The sequence below is a fragment of the Hemiscyllium ocellatum genome, chromosome 25, assembly GCF_020745735.1.
Source record: "Hemiscyllium ocellatum isolate sHemOce1 chromosome 25, sHemOce1.pat.X.cur, whole genome shotgun sequence".
In the NCBI taxonomy this organism is placed as follows: Eukaryota; Metazoa; Chordata; class Chondrichthyes; order Orectolobiformes; family Hemiscylliidae; genus Hemiscyllium; species Hemiscyllium ocellatum.
The window spans coordinates 11,434,913-11,451,217 of NC_083425.1; the positions used below are offsets into that span (position 1 = coordinate 11,434,913).

The 16,305-nt window shown below is 41.1% G+C and overlaps 1 protein-coding gene across 2 annotated transcripts in view; it reads left to right on the top strand.

The window, feature by feature from the left end:
- Positions 1 to 16,305, top strand: part of cep131 (centrosomal protein 131) — a 135,008-nt gene that overhangs the window by 4,070 nt on the left and 114,633 nt on the right. For both annotated transcript variants that reach the window (XM_060844466.1, XM_060844467.1), the window contains exons 2-3: positions 10,214 to 10,405; positions 11,802 to 11,911. In XM_060844466.1, coding sequence (XP_060700449.1) covers positions 10,238 to 10,405; positions 11,802 to 11,911 — 278 coding nt within the window. In that variant the 5' untranslated portion in view covers positions 10,214 to 10,237. The remainder of the gene's footprint in view (positions 1 to 10,213; positions 10,406 to 11,801; positions 11,912 to 16,305) is intronic.

A 16,305-nucleotide genomic window follows, 5' to 3' on the forward strand; every position in this document is an offset into this window, starting at 1 on the left:
TTTCAGAATAAGCTTTAGCAAGGTACATTTTCAGTAGTGATAGCTTAATGCTATCTGATGCTTTTTGGCCATCAGATCCAGGGCACCTTGAAGTTGTGGTTAAGGATTTATGTTTTCATGAACTTGGCTGATCCTTAGTCATTACCATAAATCTGATGCTTTTAACCATTTGCTCACTTTTATATTTTCATTGTCCTTTAGGATTGTTTTACCTTTTGAATTAAGTTTTACAGTTACAGAACTGTTTTTGCTTTAGTTGCCTTGAGCATATTTTAAAAATGTTTCGCTTTGATACTGCGGAGTATGAGATTTAAATTGTATGTATTTGTCAAAGAAATCCATGAAACAAATCTATGAATAAGTATTTCTTAATGAAGTTAGCAAAGAATAACCACTTGCAGTGTATTTTAATGTAGTAAGGGGGAGTCGCAGAAACATGATCCGACACACACATTGCTCTTCATTTTAAAAATCTATGTGTTAGCGTGGATGACCAAAGACTTCTGGTAAGATTACATCACATGAAATCTGGGGGACCTAGCATATTAGATACAAAATTGGATTGAAAGTAGGAGATAGAGTAGTGGGTTACTTTTCAGACTGGAGGCTTGTGACCATGGGTGTGCTAAAAGGATTAGTGCTGGTTCCACTGCTTTTCATTTTTATATAAATGATTATGATGTGAATGGAGGAGATATGGTTAGTAAGTTTACAGATGACACCAAGAAAGGTGGTGTAGTGGACAGTGAAGAAGGTTATCTCAGAGTACATTGGGCCCTTGATCAGATGGCCAGTGGACTGGTGAGTGGCAAATGGAATTTACTTTAGATAAGTGTGAGGTGTAGCATTTTGATAAGGCAAACCAGAGCAGGATTTGTTAATGGTAGTGTTGTCCCGTTTACCCCCTCAGTCGAAGCAAAACGCTCAGAGACAGAGTAGTTTTATCTCCTTCATCTTTATTCCGGGCGCTGGAGGGAGAGAGAATGATCGCCCATGAGCACAGAGACATGAGTTCATGGTCTTCTTTGGAATAGCAGTTTCTCAATGAATTATATAGTTATATTATATATATAGATTCGGTGACCGTTGCAATCAGCAAGTGTCAATAGTAAAGATTAAGCCATCTGCTGTTACACAATGGCCCTTGTTGGGGCTGGCTTCACATAATGAATACTTTTTCACCTTGTTGAACTGACCTCACATACTGAATGCTACCTTATCTTGTTAAATGGCTATATATAATGAATGCTTTTCCACCTTGTTAACCCATTACCCTTGCCTCCAGCACCCCATTGTTAACTGCAAGTTCTTATCTGATCTACGTCCTGCTCAGCTGAACCTCTTGTTTCACAAAACTCAGAACTTGACTCTTTCTCTGCCTACTTATAGCCTATACACATTTGCAGTAGGACCCTTGGGTGTGTGGCTGAACAGAGAGACCTAGTGGTGCAGGTGTGTAGTTCCTTGAAAGTGGAGTCGCAGGTAGACAGGGTGGTGAAGAAGGCATTTGGCATGCTTATCTTCATTGGTCAGAACATTGAATATAGGAGTTGAGCTATCATGTTGTGGCTGTATAAGACATTGGTGAGGCCACTTTTAGAATACTGTAGACAGTTCTGGTTGTCCTTCTATAGGAAGGACGTTGTTAAACTTGAGAGGGTTCAGAAAAGTTTGACGAGAATGTTGCCAGAAATGGAGGGTTTGAGTTATAAGGAGTTGCTGAATTGGCTGTGGTTTGAACAGCCAAGATCGCTTTCCTGGACTAGGAGTGTCTAAAATTCGAGGGTATTGTTTAAGGTGAGAAGGGACAGATATAAAATTGACCTAAGGGGCTACCTTTTCATGTAAAGAGTAATGTGTGTATGGAACAAACTGCCAGAGGGAAGTGGTGGAGGCTGATACAATTACATCATTTTAAAAGGCATCTGATTGAGTACATGAATAGGAAAGGTTTAGAGGGATGTGGCTAAATGCTGGCAAACGGGACTGAATAAGATTGTGATTTACGTTTTTTGAGAAGATTTGTAGCTTAAGTTGAGGTACAAATTGTAAGTTTGCTCATTGAGCTGGCAGGTTTGTTTTCAGACGTTTCGTCACCATCTTAGGTAACATCATCAGTGAGACTCCAGTGAAGCACTGGTGTTCTCTCTGCATTCTAGTTATGTGTTTAGGTTTCCCTCGGGTGATGATGACATGTCTGATTCTTTTTCTCAGAGGTTGGTAAATGGGGTCCAAGTTGATGTGTATATTGATGGAGGTCCAGTTTGAATGCCAGGCCTCTTATGAATTAGGTTCATCAGCTAATGTTAGTCATTTCAGAGATGTCTTTGATGTATTGTAATGTGGCTAGAATTTCTGGGCGCATTATGTTTGCTTGTTTGGGTTTGTTGTTGAGAAATAGGTGGACTGTGTTTATTGGGTACTCGTTCTCCATGAAAACACTGTATAGGTATTTTTCATCTGCTGCTTGTAGTTCCTGTGTGCTGCAGTGCGTTGTGGCATGTTTAAATAATGCTATGATGCAGCTCCGTTTATAGGTGTTGGGGTGATTGCTTCTGTAGTTAAGTATCTGATCTGTGTGTGTTGCTTTCCTGTAGACGCTGGTCTGCAGTTCTATGTTAACTATTTGTTCCACTGTGACATCTAGGAAGTGGAGTCTGTTGTTGTTCTCTTCCTCTTTGGTGAAGTTTATGCCAGTAAAGATGTTGTTAATGGTATTGTAGGTTTCCTCTAATTTGTTCCATTTTGTGATGACAAAGGTGTCATCCATATTGCGGACCCAAAGTTTGGGTTGGATCTTAAATAACAAACCCAAACAAGTAGACACAACACACCCAGAAACTCTAGCCACCCTGTCATATATCAAAGACATCTTGGACTACTAGACTACTCCGATCCCCTGGCATCATGGTAGCCCACAAACCTACCAACACACTGAAACAGCTATAGAGGAACCTCGATTATCCGAAGGACATAGGTGGAGAGTATTTCGTTCAGTTAATCAAATGCTGGATAATTGAATGCCGGATGGCATAGTTTGGCCAAGCATCGGGACCTCGTGATCTTGTCAGATAATCCAAAATTTGGATCATCGAATGCCAACAATTGAGGTTCCTCTGTACTTATGAACCTAAAGGACCCTATACCAACAACCAGCAAGACATGTGTAATTTCCTAAATACTCTGCGAAGACTGTAACAAATACTACATCAGACAGACAGGCAGAAAACTAGCCAGCAGGATACATGAACTTCATCTAGCCACCAAAAGGCATGGTCCATTATCACTAGCAACCTTATGTACAGATGAAGAAGGGCACCACTTTGATTGAGACAACGCATCCATCCTCGGACAGGCTAGACAGAGACATGCACGGGAAGTCATAGAGGCCTGGCATTCAAACTGGAATTCCATCAATAAACACGTTGATTTGGACCACACTTACCAACCTCTGAGAAAAAGAACCGGAAATGATACCACCCACCGTAACAGGCCAAGGCACATCAACAGAAAACAAGATGTAACACCAGCACTTCCCCAGAGGCTCACTGATGATGTTACCTAGCATGGTGACGAAATGTCTGAGAACAAGCCTTCCAGCTCAGCAAGCAAGCTAACATCCTCAGTTTGGGATGTTTGGTTGGTGTGGATGAGTTGGACTGAAGATTCTGTTTTCCATGTATGACTTTTATTTGATCAAGGAAGAGGCCTGGTGAGGTGGAAAAAGGTTTCAGAAATGTATATCACAGGGGGTAAACTGCTGCAAGCATGGCTTCTAATGATGGGGCGAACAATGGGGAAAGTGCATATCAAAGGGCAAATGTAAGGAACAGTAACTTCCTGTTGGACAAGCAGGGTAGGGGTGAATGTCTTCAGGAAGATAAAATAATGAAGGTTATTACACTATAGGGGTTTAAACATGAGAATGAGTATTTTAAATGGAAGAAGAGGGATTGTGAGTGAAAGGGACTGGTTAGTTAAAATACACAAAGCAGAGGTTCAGATAAACTGAAGTTTATAGATGCTGGAGTTTGGGAGACTGGCATGGAGAGGAGTCAACTGGTCAAGTTTGGAGGTGATAAAGGTGTAATTGACAACTTCAGTAGCGGATGAAATACAATAAGAGTACATAGCATTACAAACATACGAAGATACAAATTAAGAGCAAGAGTAGACCATTCGGCCCTTCAAGCCTGGTCCACCATTTGATTAAGATTGTAGCTGGCCTTTTTAACCTCATCTCCACATTTGTGCCAACCCCCGATAGCCTTTCACCCCACTACTTACCAAAAATCTATCCAGTGTGGATGGTGCCAACAAGTTGGTGGAGCTCCTTAAGGGACAGAGTGCCTTATCTCTCCTTCCAACTCTGTTTTGATTTAGCCCCTCCCCTACCTTTCCCTCACTTTGGTGTTAGTGTGTTGTCCTTAATGAACTCTACATGTAAATTCAACACTTGGAAACGAGGATGGTTTAATGGTGGGGGTTAATAAATTAACATGTCTACAAGGGATTTGGTGATGGGAAAAGCTGTTCAGTTGTGTGTGATATTCTTGGTGAGGGAGCATGTGATGTCCAATATTCTTGACACTTTTAGAGAAACATAGGCAGTGCAGGGGCTGCAGTGCTTTATCACCTCCTCTCCAACTCCATTTTGCTTTAATCCGCTCCCTCTGTTCCTTCCTTTCCCTCACATTTGGTGGTACACTGCATTGCCCTTGCTAGCTTTGCATGTAAATTGGTTAATTGAAACCACAGATGACTTAATGCTGGTGGAAAATGAATAAAAAGTACCACCAATGATTGGTTATGGCATATTAAAAATCATCACATAAAACTGATATTCTATTAGCTTTTCTACTTATTTGATGCAGCTACAAACTTTCCTTTTGTGATTTATGCATTGGGACATCTATATTCCTTGGTATCTCTGAGATCTACAATCTCTTACTGTGCTTTTTGAATTATTATTTCCAAAATGGACAATTTCATAATTTCCCACATTATAATCAATTTGCTAACCTTTGTCTACTCAGCTCATGTATCCCTAATTTTTCTATAGTCCCCTTGATTCTTCATCACAACTTCCTTTACTCCTTACATTTGTTTCATTTGCAGGTTTGACAACTGTACATTTAGCCTCTTCATTCTAAATTATTTACGTAAATTGCAAAGAGTTGAGGTCTCAATATTGATTCTTGGGGCACATCACATTTGTTCTGTTTTGCCAACCCAAAAACTATTTATGCCTATACTGCTTTTTGTTAGCTAAGCAATTTTCTATCCTTGCCAGTGATATAATTTATGACCTGATATTTAATTTTCTGATGAGATATTTCATCTAATGCCTTCTGAAAGTTTTAAGTGCGTATGTCCATTGGTCATTCACAGTACATATTACCACTTCAAACAACTCTAAAAGGTTAGATAAACGTAATTTCCTTTTCAGGTTGTAAGTTTGCTTGCTGAGCTAGTAGATTTGTTCTCAGACGTTTCGTCACCATGCTAGGTAACATCATCAGTGAGCCTCTGGTGAAGCGCTGGTGTTCTGTCCCAATTGCTATTTATGTGTCTTGGTCTGTTGAGGTGGGTGATATCACTTCTGGCTCTTTTTCTGAGAGGTTGGTAAATGATAAATGATAAATGATGCTCTCAACCGACGCCACAAATATGAACGAGAAATTTTGGGCCAAAAAAACTATGTATGTTAATGCGACTGACCATGAGTGGACAAGTACGCTAGAAGGAGCAATCACGACTAAACAGTTCCCTCATTCCTGATGAAGGGTTCATGTGTCAAAGGTTGATTCTCCTGCTCCTCAGATGTTGCCTGACCTGCTGTGCTTTTCCAGCATTACACACGCAACACTAAACACCAGCAGACCAAGACAAAGAAAATACTAGTCCTACAAGTAAAAATTGTTGAACTTACACACAGCAATAACATGGACAATTCAGAGACTTAGATAAAGAACCTGTTGAACTGACCACTCACAGACATGGAAAAAGCCGTCATAGTATGAAGAATGAACTTCAATCACAGGGACAAGGTCAAAAAGGACTTCCTGGCACCACTGGAATCCACCCTGAAAGACAATGGACTTATGGGAGAAATCGAGCAGGCCCTTCAGGCAGACAGTAACACCAACACTAAGCAGAAAGAAAGAACAGAACACCCTCAACACTGGAAAGGAAAGCCATGGAAGGGCTCAGAAAAGACAGAAATATTGTAACCCTACCAGCAGACAAAGGGAGCATAACTGTAATCCTGAACAGAACACAATACAATGAAACAGCAAACACAGTACTCACAGATACCGATACCTAACAACAGGTGGTGAAGGACTTGACCCCAGAAAACCCTATTACAGCATTCCTGGGGAAACTTCATAAGACAGATGAAATTAACAAGATAGATTTCCAAAGAATGAAACCTGAAGGATCAAACAGACTCCGTTCCTACAGATTACGAAAAGTACATCAACAAGGCCCTCCCCTCAGACCCATACTCTCACTTCCTGGTGACCAACATACAAACTAGCAAAGGAACTGCAACACAAACTGAAATACCTAGTAGTAGAGTTGAGCAACTCCATCCACTCCACCCAGGAATTCCTTAACATCATCAAAGGCACGAAGGTAAAGGACGATGAGGTCATGGTTTCCTTCTATGTGATGGCCCTATTCACATGTCACCCTTGCCAAAGAAACACTGGCCTTACGGCTAGACAAACCAAGGACACAAATACCTGATGGCACTAACTCCATCAGCAAGGACAACATCCTCAAACTAGTAGACCTGTGCCTCACAACCCACTTCACCTTCAACGCTAAGACCTACAAACAAATCAATGAGACACCTATGGGATCACCAGTATCAGAACTCTTAGCAGAAGCGGTTATACAGGAGTTAGAACGAACAGCCCATCCCATGATCCAGCCCAAGCTTTGGGTCCATTATGTGGATGGCATGTTTTGTCATCACAAAATGCAACAAATTAGAAGAAACCCACAAACACAAAACAACATCCTTGCCAGTATAAAGTTCACCAAAGAGCAAGAGAACAACAACAGACTCCTCTTCATAGATGTCATGGTAAGACGCAAAGCCAATGGAGAGCTACAGACCAGCATTTATAGGAAAGCCACACACACACTGGCCAGATAATCAACTGCAGGAGCAATCATCCCAACACCCACAAATGGAGCTGCATCAGGACATTATTTAAATGAGCCCCAACACACTGCAGCACCCAGGAACTAAGATAAGCCAAGGAAAAACACTTGTACAATGTATTCAGGAACAACGAGTACCCGGTATGCACAGTCTGCGTTTCCTACACAACAGACCTAAAGAAGAAGACCCAACACGCCCAGAGACTTGAGCCACCCTGCCACATGTTAAAGACATCTCGGAGATGACAACCAGACTACATCGGCCCCTAGGCATCATGGTAGCCCACAAACCTACACCACACTGAAACAGCTCCTGACAAAGTTAAAGGACCCCGTACCAATAACCAGCAGAAAGAACTTCATATACAAAAAACCCTGCAAGGACTGCAACAAACATTGCATTGGACAGACTGGCAGGAAACTAGCCACCAGGTTACATGAGCACCAACTAGCCACCAAAAGACATGGCCAACTATCATTCGTATCCATACACACAGATGAAGAGGAACACCAGTTCTACTGGGACAATACATCCATCCTGGGACAGGCTAAACAAAGACACACATGGGAATTCCTAGAGGCCTGGCATTCAAACCAGAACTCCATTCACAAACATGTCAATTTGGACCCCATTTACGAAGCTCACAGAAAAAGAACTAGAAGTGATATCACCCCTCACAGCAGATCAAGCCACGTAAATAGAAAGTGGGACAGAGCACCAGCACTTCATCAGAGGCTGACTGATGATGTTAGCTTGCATTGTGATAAAACATCTGAGAACAAATCTGCCAGCTCAGCGAGCAAACTTACAGCCTGATCCAGAACCTGAGCTACAAATCCTCTGCAACGTCGCATAATTTCATAAAGTCATGCTGACCGTACCAGATTACTTGAATTTATCCTGTTTTGACTTTTTTGACAACAGCTTCTAGCATTTTCTGTCTGGCAGAGTTTTTAACCTGACTGACCTGTGGGTTTTTTTGCCTCCAGTGTCCTTTTTTGAATAGCAGACATACTTTTCAATCTTACATAATCTTCGCTGAATCTTGTGCATTTTGAAAACTTAAAACTAATGGATCAACTGTCTCAGTGGTCACGTCTTTTAAGAATCTAGGATAACCCTTTTATTTCATCTCCCTTCATTTTGTTTTTCATTATTACTTTCCCAGACTCACTTTCTAACAGATGAAGACTCACTTTGTTAACTTTCTCTTAAATAGCTATAGAAACTCTTACTATCTGTCTTTATATTTTTAGCTAACTTTGTCTTGTAAGTAAATGTTTTCTCTCCTATTAATTTTGAAATTATTTTTTGGTAAAGGTACAATGTAAAATTGCTATAGTCCTACCATAGGCTACTCTCTCAGAGAGAGATGATTGGTGCTGGTTTAACCTAAGAGTCACTATGTCTTCGTAAAGGGGAGAGATTGAGAAAGAGACTCCTTTATGGATAACTTCATGGATGATGCGAGAATTGAATTCACACTGTTGGCATCCCTCTTTATCACAAACCAGCCATCCAACCAACTGAGCATACTGAACCCCTATTCTTTAGACAGAATATAAAAACACAACAATCCTCTGACCTGCCTCCCATTTTGCATAATTAAATGCTATGTCTTTAAGTTCAATACTATTTTTACATTTGAAGTAACCATGGATTGTTTTTGTACCCCATGGCATTTTGTTCTGGAGTTGAATGCCTCGATGGTATCTTACTAAATGTAACATCTCTACTGTCAGCTGAAGAGGGGGAATCATCTTCCATCTCTTTTAACTGTCTTTCTGTTGATTATAACAAGTATTTCAAATTTCTATCTAGAAGGTAGCTATGGCACTTGAAATAAAACATAGCTTGCTAGAAAAACACCTAATTATCAAGGTTTATTCGAGTAGAAAGGCAAGGGAGTTTTATTATGCAGTCACCGGGAGATAAATAAAAGCACAGCATCAAACACACGCACAAACACAGGTAATATGTTTAAAAGTGGAGTGGCTTGTACAGACAGGAGGAATAAAACAAGCTGTTTTTAAACAAAAACTTGGAATGTGTGGGTCATTAGCTTTTGAATCTGATGCCACAGTTGTTTAATTTTTGTTGCTATAATAATGGCAGAGCTGGTGTATATCTGTCATTGTCAGTGAATGGGTGTTGAATGACCACATGAGCCAAACTGACATGTTTAGATCATGAACACTCTGAAAACCATGCTTTTTAAAATGTTAACCTTTTTTCTAATCAACCTGTTTGGAGATGTTATTACATAGCTAATGAGCAGGTGGGCCTCTGAATCCAGACCTTTTCGTCTAGGGGTAGGGACACTGCCACTACACCACAGAAGGGCCCTGGATACAATGAATTTTTAAAATGTGGTTTTATACAAAAATTACTTGAAATTGTACATGTCCCATGAGGAATGTTGGTTTTTTATTTTTGTATTCAGCCATGTTATCACAAACAACCAACGGCTTTTTTCCCATTAACAAATCACCTGTGATATTTTTCATCTATTAACTACCATTGCTAAACCACTCATGTTCCAATTAATTTACTGCAAAGCCTGTTAAAGGCTATGCAATAACACAAAAATTGAGGGATAGATAGGAACAGGATGTTTACTCTCTTCAGGAATTTTTTATTTCTGAATTTATTTTTCTCTTTCAACCTGTTCAGCGATGGATTAGGTGGGACTTGAACTCATGCCTTTTGTTCCAAGGGTAGGCACACTACCATTGTGTCACAAGAGGGTCCTGGATATAGTGCTTAGACTGTATTGCTAACTGAATTCACCTGGTGTTATTAAACCTGTTTGCTGTGCATGCTGGTAGAAGGTATAACAAAATCTTCACTTGGGACTTTAGCAAATGCTTTGACTGTTTCAACAAACAAAGTATTCCTTAAATTTAAAACTAGAACAGGCCTCAGACGCATGTGATTATTCTGAAAGCTGCAAAGAAATCCTAATTATTTTGAAGTACTAAATGACTGGGATTCAAATGGCAAATATTAACATATCATTTTCCAATTTCATTTCAGGTTTCTTTTTAATGTGCATTCATAATGAATACATCACGAAGCAGTTCTTCATTCCTCAGTGATGGATTTGATCTTAGCTTGACTGGCTCTCAGTTACCCATGACTAAACGCCCCAGCAGTGCTTCACCTGCCAAACAGCTAACACGCTCCATCTCTGTCATCTCTGAGACCAAGGCCAAAAGGAACACTTTGGTAAATAATACCGATGGAATCTGTGATGTAACTTTATAGAACTTTAGGAGTTTAGAAACTTAGGTTTACAAACTCAAAGATGTTTCGAAAACTAAGGCGAGACCTTAATTGGAGCATAAGATGTTTGGTGGACAGCAGTTGATAAGGTAATTGCACAAAGGATTTGGATGAGTCTAGGTCCAGAGGGCATAATCTCAGAGAAAGGGTTGCCTAGTTAGATTAATAATAAAGTGGAATTGCTTCTCTCAAAGAGTAAACAGTCTGTGGAATTCTTTACTACAGAGGACCACAGACGCTGGGTCATTGAACCAATTCAAATTTTTTTTTAACAGTAAGGGAACCCAGGGTTATGGGGAAAAGGTAGTAAAGTAGCATTGAGGGTTATCAGATCAGCCATGATCCCATTGATTGGCCAAATGGCCTACCTCTCCTGCTATGTCTTAAGGTCTTATTTTCAAAACCAACTAGATTCTTGAGAAAATGGTTATTTTTCATGAATGTGATAATCCATGGTGAGTAAATCTAATGTGCCAGCAGACTTCTGGTATGAGACCCAAGTTGTCATTTTGTGGGCAATTTAGTTGTTTTGTTGGACATTAGACATGTAATGACACACTCTGGTACAGGTGGGACTTGAATCCAGACCATGTGCCCTAGAGGTAAGGATGCTTCCTCTTGTGGCCAGTTTAACCTTAGCTTAATCACTGCTATTTCCCTTATTTCTCTCAGCTGATACTTGTAAAAGTACTTTCCAGTGAGCTTTTGGAGAGCGATCAGAAGCATAGATTCTGGATACTTTTCATTCTATATCACTGCACAAGAAATACTGTGTCAAATTTTAGTTCTTCCTTTAACAACTGCTTGCCTGCCCCAGCTCCTAAGTGTGGGCCAAAGCTGTGATTAGCTAATATATGACACCAGGGATTGTGTCTGGGATATTTCTGTTGTTTTTAATTCCATGTTCCAGATGTTATACATAAGCAGTTGTCCCTTGGTTACTGGTGCATAGAAGTATCACAAGTGACTATTTCTGCCTATTTATCAAGCTGCATCTTCTCATACCTGGTAGGTTCCATAAACCAGTTAGTGAGGAAGGAATGGGTACAGTTAGTGCTATTGCCCCTGATTGATTTTGCCTGTTGTTAGTATTGCTGTGTATTTCTTCTCTGCCATCTAAAATCAGCACTACGACACAAATTGGACAACGCAAAATGCAAAATTTGAAAAGATCACAAATGTGCTGCAGTACTTAGAATTGTTTACAGAAATGGATAAAAATTTGTAGGAAAAATTGTTGGATGTGTGTGAAAATAGAATTGCAAGGGAAACCAAGAGAATGATAAACGTAGCATTAAAAATTTATAACCGCAAAAGATATGTGTTTGCCTCTCTCTAGGTTGATGGTGGGCATGGAAATGTCAATGGCAACAGTTCTCGTGCCATCAACAACTTACAAAGGTCAAACAGTGCAACACAAGTCAGCCAGCAAGCCAGTGCATCAGTAAGGTAATGTTATGAGTTCACACCACTGGAAAGTATAACATATTCTTGGTTTAGGCTGTATTTAATCTCCTCTGTAAATATGAAAGAAATCTTGCAAATCAATTCACCAATAACTTTGTCAAAACAATGAGCAACATTTTGATTGTTCAATCAGCATTCATTGCCTCAATGTAATTTCTCTGTTTTCCATATGTGTCTGAAAGAAGCATTTGCACAAAGCCTTTTCGTTACACTTTCCCCAATGCTGTTCATAGCAGAGTCACCAATGGGTGTTAGCGAGTTTTTGAGAACATTTGTAGCTCAGGTTGAGGTTCTGGATGTAGGTTTGCTCGCTGAGCTGGCAGGTTCATTTTCACCCTTTCAGCTCAATGAGCAAACCAACATCCAGAGTCACCAAATGTGCAGAGACATTCTTGGGCTGATAGGTCAAAGCTCTGTAGTGATTGAAATAAGGTCAGCCAGGTGGATCTCATAGAATATGTATTCCTTGATACGCTATGCTGAGAGAAATAAAAAAGTGTTCCCATTGCTTCTTTTGCCATTCAAATTCAATCAGTGTCCACTGGTTTTTGATCGTTCCATCAATATGATCAATTTCTCCTGTTCTTCTCTGTCCAGATTGTTCATGATCCTTCATATATCAAATCTCTTTCTTCTCTGAGGAAAATAGGCATAGTATTACCAGTCTGTTTCTTCATGTTTATAATGAATAGGCTTTAACTTTGCTGATGAGCCTGTACTGTGGCACCTTTTGTCAAACTTATACACTCCATGTACATGACATCAACAGCATTATCCTCAGCAGACCTCTCTGTTATCTCATAAAATCTAAACCAAGTTAGTCAAACATAATTTGCTTAGTGCTGATTGAGGGACGTGGCATTGTGAAAGGATGGGTGTCCATTGAGAGCCACCTTCCTGCCTTTAATGCTGAATCCCTTGCCCCATTTCATCACAACCACCAATCTTGCAAAACACCCCTTGCCATCACTCATTGATCATGGGACTCTCCGGTGGTGCCGCTGAACATAAGATGCTGGCAGCACTTTGTATACAGGTGACCTATTCCTGGAAAACTGATCCTTTGGAAGGCCTACTGCTGGTCTGGTTGATCCAAAGGAGGTGACACTGGTCACTTGCCACATCGTCAAAGGTGAGAGCAGCTGGTATATCTGAGAAACTGGATGTCTGAATGTGCCAGTATCCAAGGGAAAAACAAGGACTGCAGATGCTGGAAACCAGATTCTAGATTAGAGTGGTGCTGGAAAAACACAGCAGTTCAGGCAGTATCCGAGGAGCAGGAAAATCAACATTTTTGGCAAAAGCCCTTCATCAGGAATAGAGGCAGAGTGCCTGCAGGGTGGAGAGATAGATGAGAGGAGGGTGGGAGTGGGGAGAAAGTGGCATAGAGTACAATAGGTGAATGGGGGTAGGGATGGAGGTGATAGGTCAGGGAGGAGGGTGGGAGAAGGTAGCAAAGAGTACAATGGGTGAATGGGGTGGGGATGAAGGTGATAGGTCAGAGAGGAGGGTGGGGTGGATAGGTGGAAAGGAAGATAGGCAAGTAGGATAAGTCATGGGGACAGTGCTGAGCTGGAAGCCAGCTCAGCCAGGCTGGTGAATTGCAAAACCTGTGTCTATACTTCCTCCCTCACCTCCGTCCAAGGCCCCAAAGGAGCCTTCCACATCCATCAAAGTTTTACCTGCACATCCACCAATATCATTTATTGTATCCATTGCTCCTGATGCGGTCTCCTCTACATTAGGGAATATCTCTGAGTACCAATCAACCACACCGCCCTGTGGCCCAACATTTCAACTCTTTTCTCCCCCCCCCCCCCCCCCAACTCTGCCGAGGACATGGAGGTCCTGCGCCTCCTTCACTGCCGCTCCCTCACCACCCGATGCCTGGAGGAAGAACGCCTCATCTTCTGCCCCTGAACACTTCAACCCCAGGGCATCAATGTGGACTTCAACAGTTTCCTCATTTCCCCTTCCCCCACCTCACCCCAGTTCCAAACTTCCAGCTCAGCACTGTCCCCATGACCTGTCCTACCTGCCTACCTTCCTTTCCACATATCCACTCCACCCTCCTTCCTGACCTATCACCTCCATCCCCACCCCCTTCACCCATTGTACTCTGTGCTACTTTCTCCCCACCCCCACCCTCCTCTAGCTTATCTCTCCACCCTGCAGGCTCTCTGCCTCTATTCCTGATGAAGGGCTTTTGCCCAAAACGTCGATTTTCCTGCTTCTCAGATGCTGCCTGAACTGCTGTGCTTTTCCAGCACCACTCTGATCTAGAATCTGTGCCAGTATCCTCTAAAGTCTTCTTCTAAGAAGGGGAAAAGTGAAAAGGCCAACTTTGCTTGATTGCAATGGAGATGGAGGCCCCCAGAGGGCCACACTGGCCAGAAGGATGCCTCCATGTGTGAAGTGGTCTTCAACTGCACGTGGTACCTAGTTAGCTTTGGAATATTGATTTTAATAAGCATTTGTCTCTTACCTCATCAAACAGGCTGCTCAAAACGGGCCTTGAGATGGAACTGTGCTGGCTAACCAGCAGGTTGGCTGGTGACAAAGGATTGTGGTCCATCTGAAGTGTTTGGATTTGGTGCCCAGATCTGCCCGCTCACCTGGCTGGCCACATTCTTCTTTTTTTTGTTTCTTTATTTCTCCTTTGTTTCAAAGTTCAAGTTTTGATCTTTTCTGCAGCAGCGATGGAGCTGGGCAGTTGCAAGGACCTGCTGCGGCAGTGGGATCCAGATGTCTGTTCCTTGTAGTGGCTGCAGCTTTATCGAAGTCTTCATTGTTGTTGGGTCTGGTCGATTTCTCCTGGCGGTGGTTTCAATGGTGGCTACAGCAGTGGTGGCCTCGTGGTTCCGGTTTGTTCCTTGTGGCTATGGCCTCAATGTGGCGGCTTTGAGCAGCAGTTGAAGTGGGCATGGCTTGAGTGATGGCTTCAGCATCGCCGCCCTTTTAGGTTCGGTCTGTCCCTCCTTGCTATGGCGGTGATACAGTGGCTTTAGTGTCAGCTTTGATGTCGTTACAGTGTGTCCAGTCTGGAAATCCTTGGTTTGGTGGCCTCGGACAGTTTCAGTAGCCACTTCAGAAGCCCAGGAGCCAAGGAGGAAACAAAAGATGAACTTTGTCCTTACTTTGTCTCAGTTATCTCTTTTTATACTTTCTGTAACTATAATTGTGGCAACCTGGATGCATTTCACTGTATTTTCATAAATGCAAGTGACTATAGTTACTATTCAATTCTATTCTAAACAATCCTGCCTTTGCATCCATTTTAAAATTAAATGCATTTAGTTTTTTGAGTTTCTTCAAATGTATACTTCTCTGTTCTTGGAAAGTAGAGATATAAAGTAATTTTAGTTTTGGAAAAGCAGCACATCTTATTTTACCTGATGTGGAATTTATTTTATGTGTGTCTATGACTTTCATTTTTTTTTGGGATTGCAAGCAATAAGTAATGAAATTTAACTCGCTTGCTTTTTTTTTGTCCCGAGAAGGATTTGAGGAACCAATTTGCAAGAAAATCAATAATTTCAAAAAAAAAATGCTTTTCCACTGAATTCACTGACATTGAAATTACCAAATTGTCATATTAGAGAGATCTGAAATCCTATGCAGTTGCTTATTGTAATGAATATAGATTACAATTTATTTGCTTGTAGTTGGTGACAGTAGGTGGCAGTGTGACCATACATATTTCAGTAACATCTCTGATCAATAAATGGTGCCCAGTTAGTAAACACTTAACTTGATGATGAAGAAGTGGAAATGAATTAGAAAATGTTTTCTCCATCTATTTCATTGAGCATCAGTCCATTCCCCTCTCTTCCTTGAGTTTTAATCATTATGTGATTTAAAACAGCAATCACGTAGTCACCAGGTGGAGTAAAGTTCAGGCCACCAGCAATTGCTTGGAGGGAAGTTCAGCTTGGTCACAGTATCTGCATGAGTACTTGATTTATGTAATCAATAAATCTGCATTTTATTCCTAATTCTTGCCTAGTTAGGGCTGAGGGAGTGATGCAGTGACTTTCGAAGAATCAAATTTCAAATGTGCAATAATGGAACACACTGAACAGACCTGCAAGAGTGCACAGTTTGGAACTAATGAGGCATTTATGTGCATGTCACATAAGGAGTGTGGAATTATGAGGATTAAGACTTTAGGAAAAGTGAATATCTGGAACTGGCTGCACACAATCACTAAAAGTTCATTCTGCTGTAGCACAACAGTTGCGTTCCTCTCAACCCTGTGTTATAGAAAATCGTGCTGTACAAGATCACTATAGAAAGTTGCTATACTCTTCAGCAGAAAGTTTGCATAATTCAAATAGCGGCAACAATTTGTATTAATAAAATGTGTATTATACCAG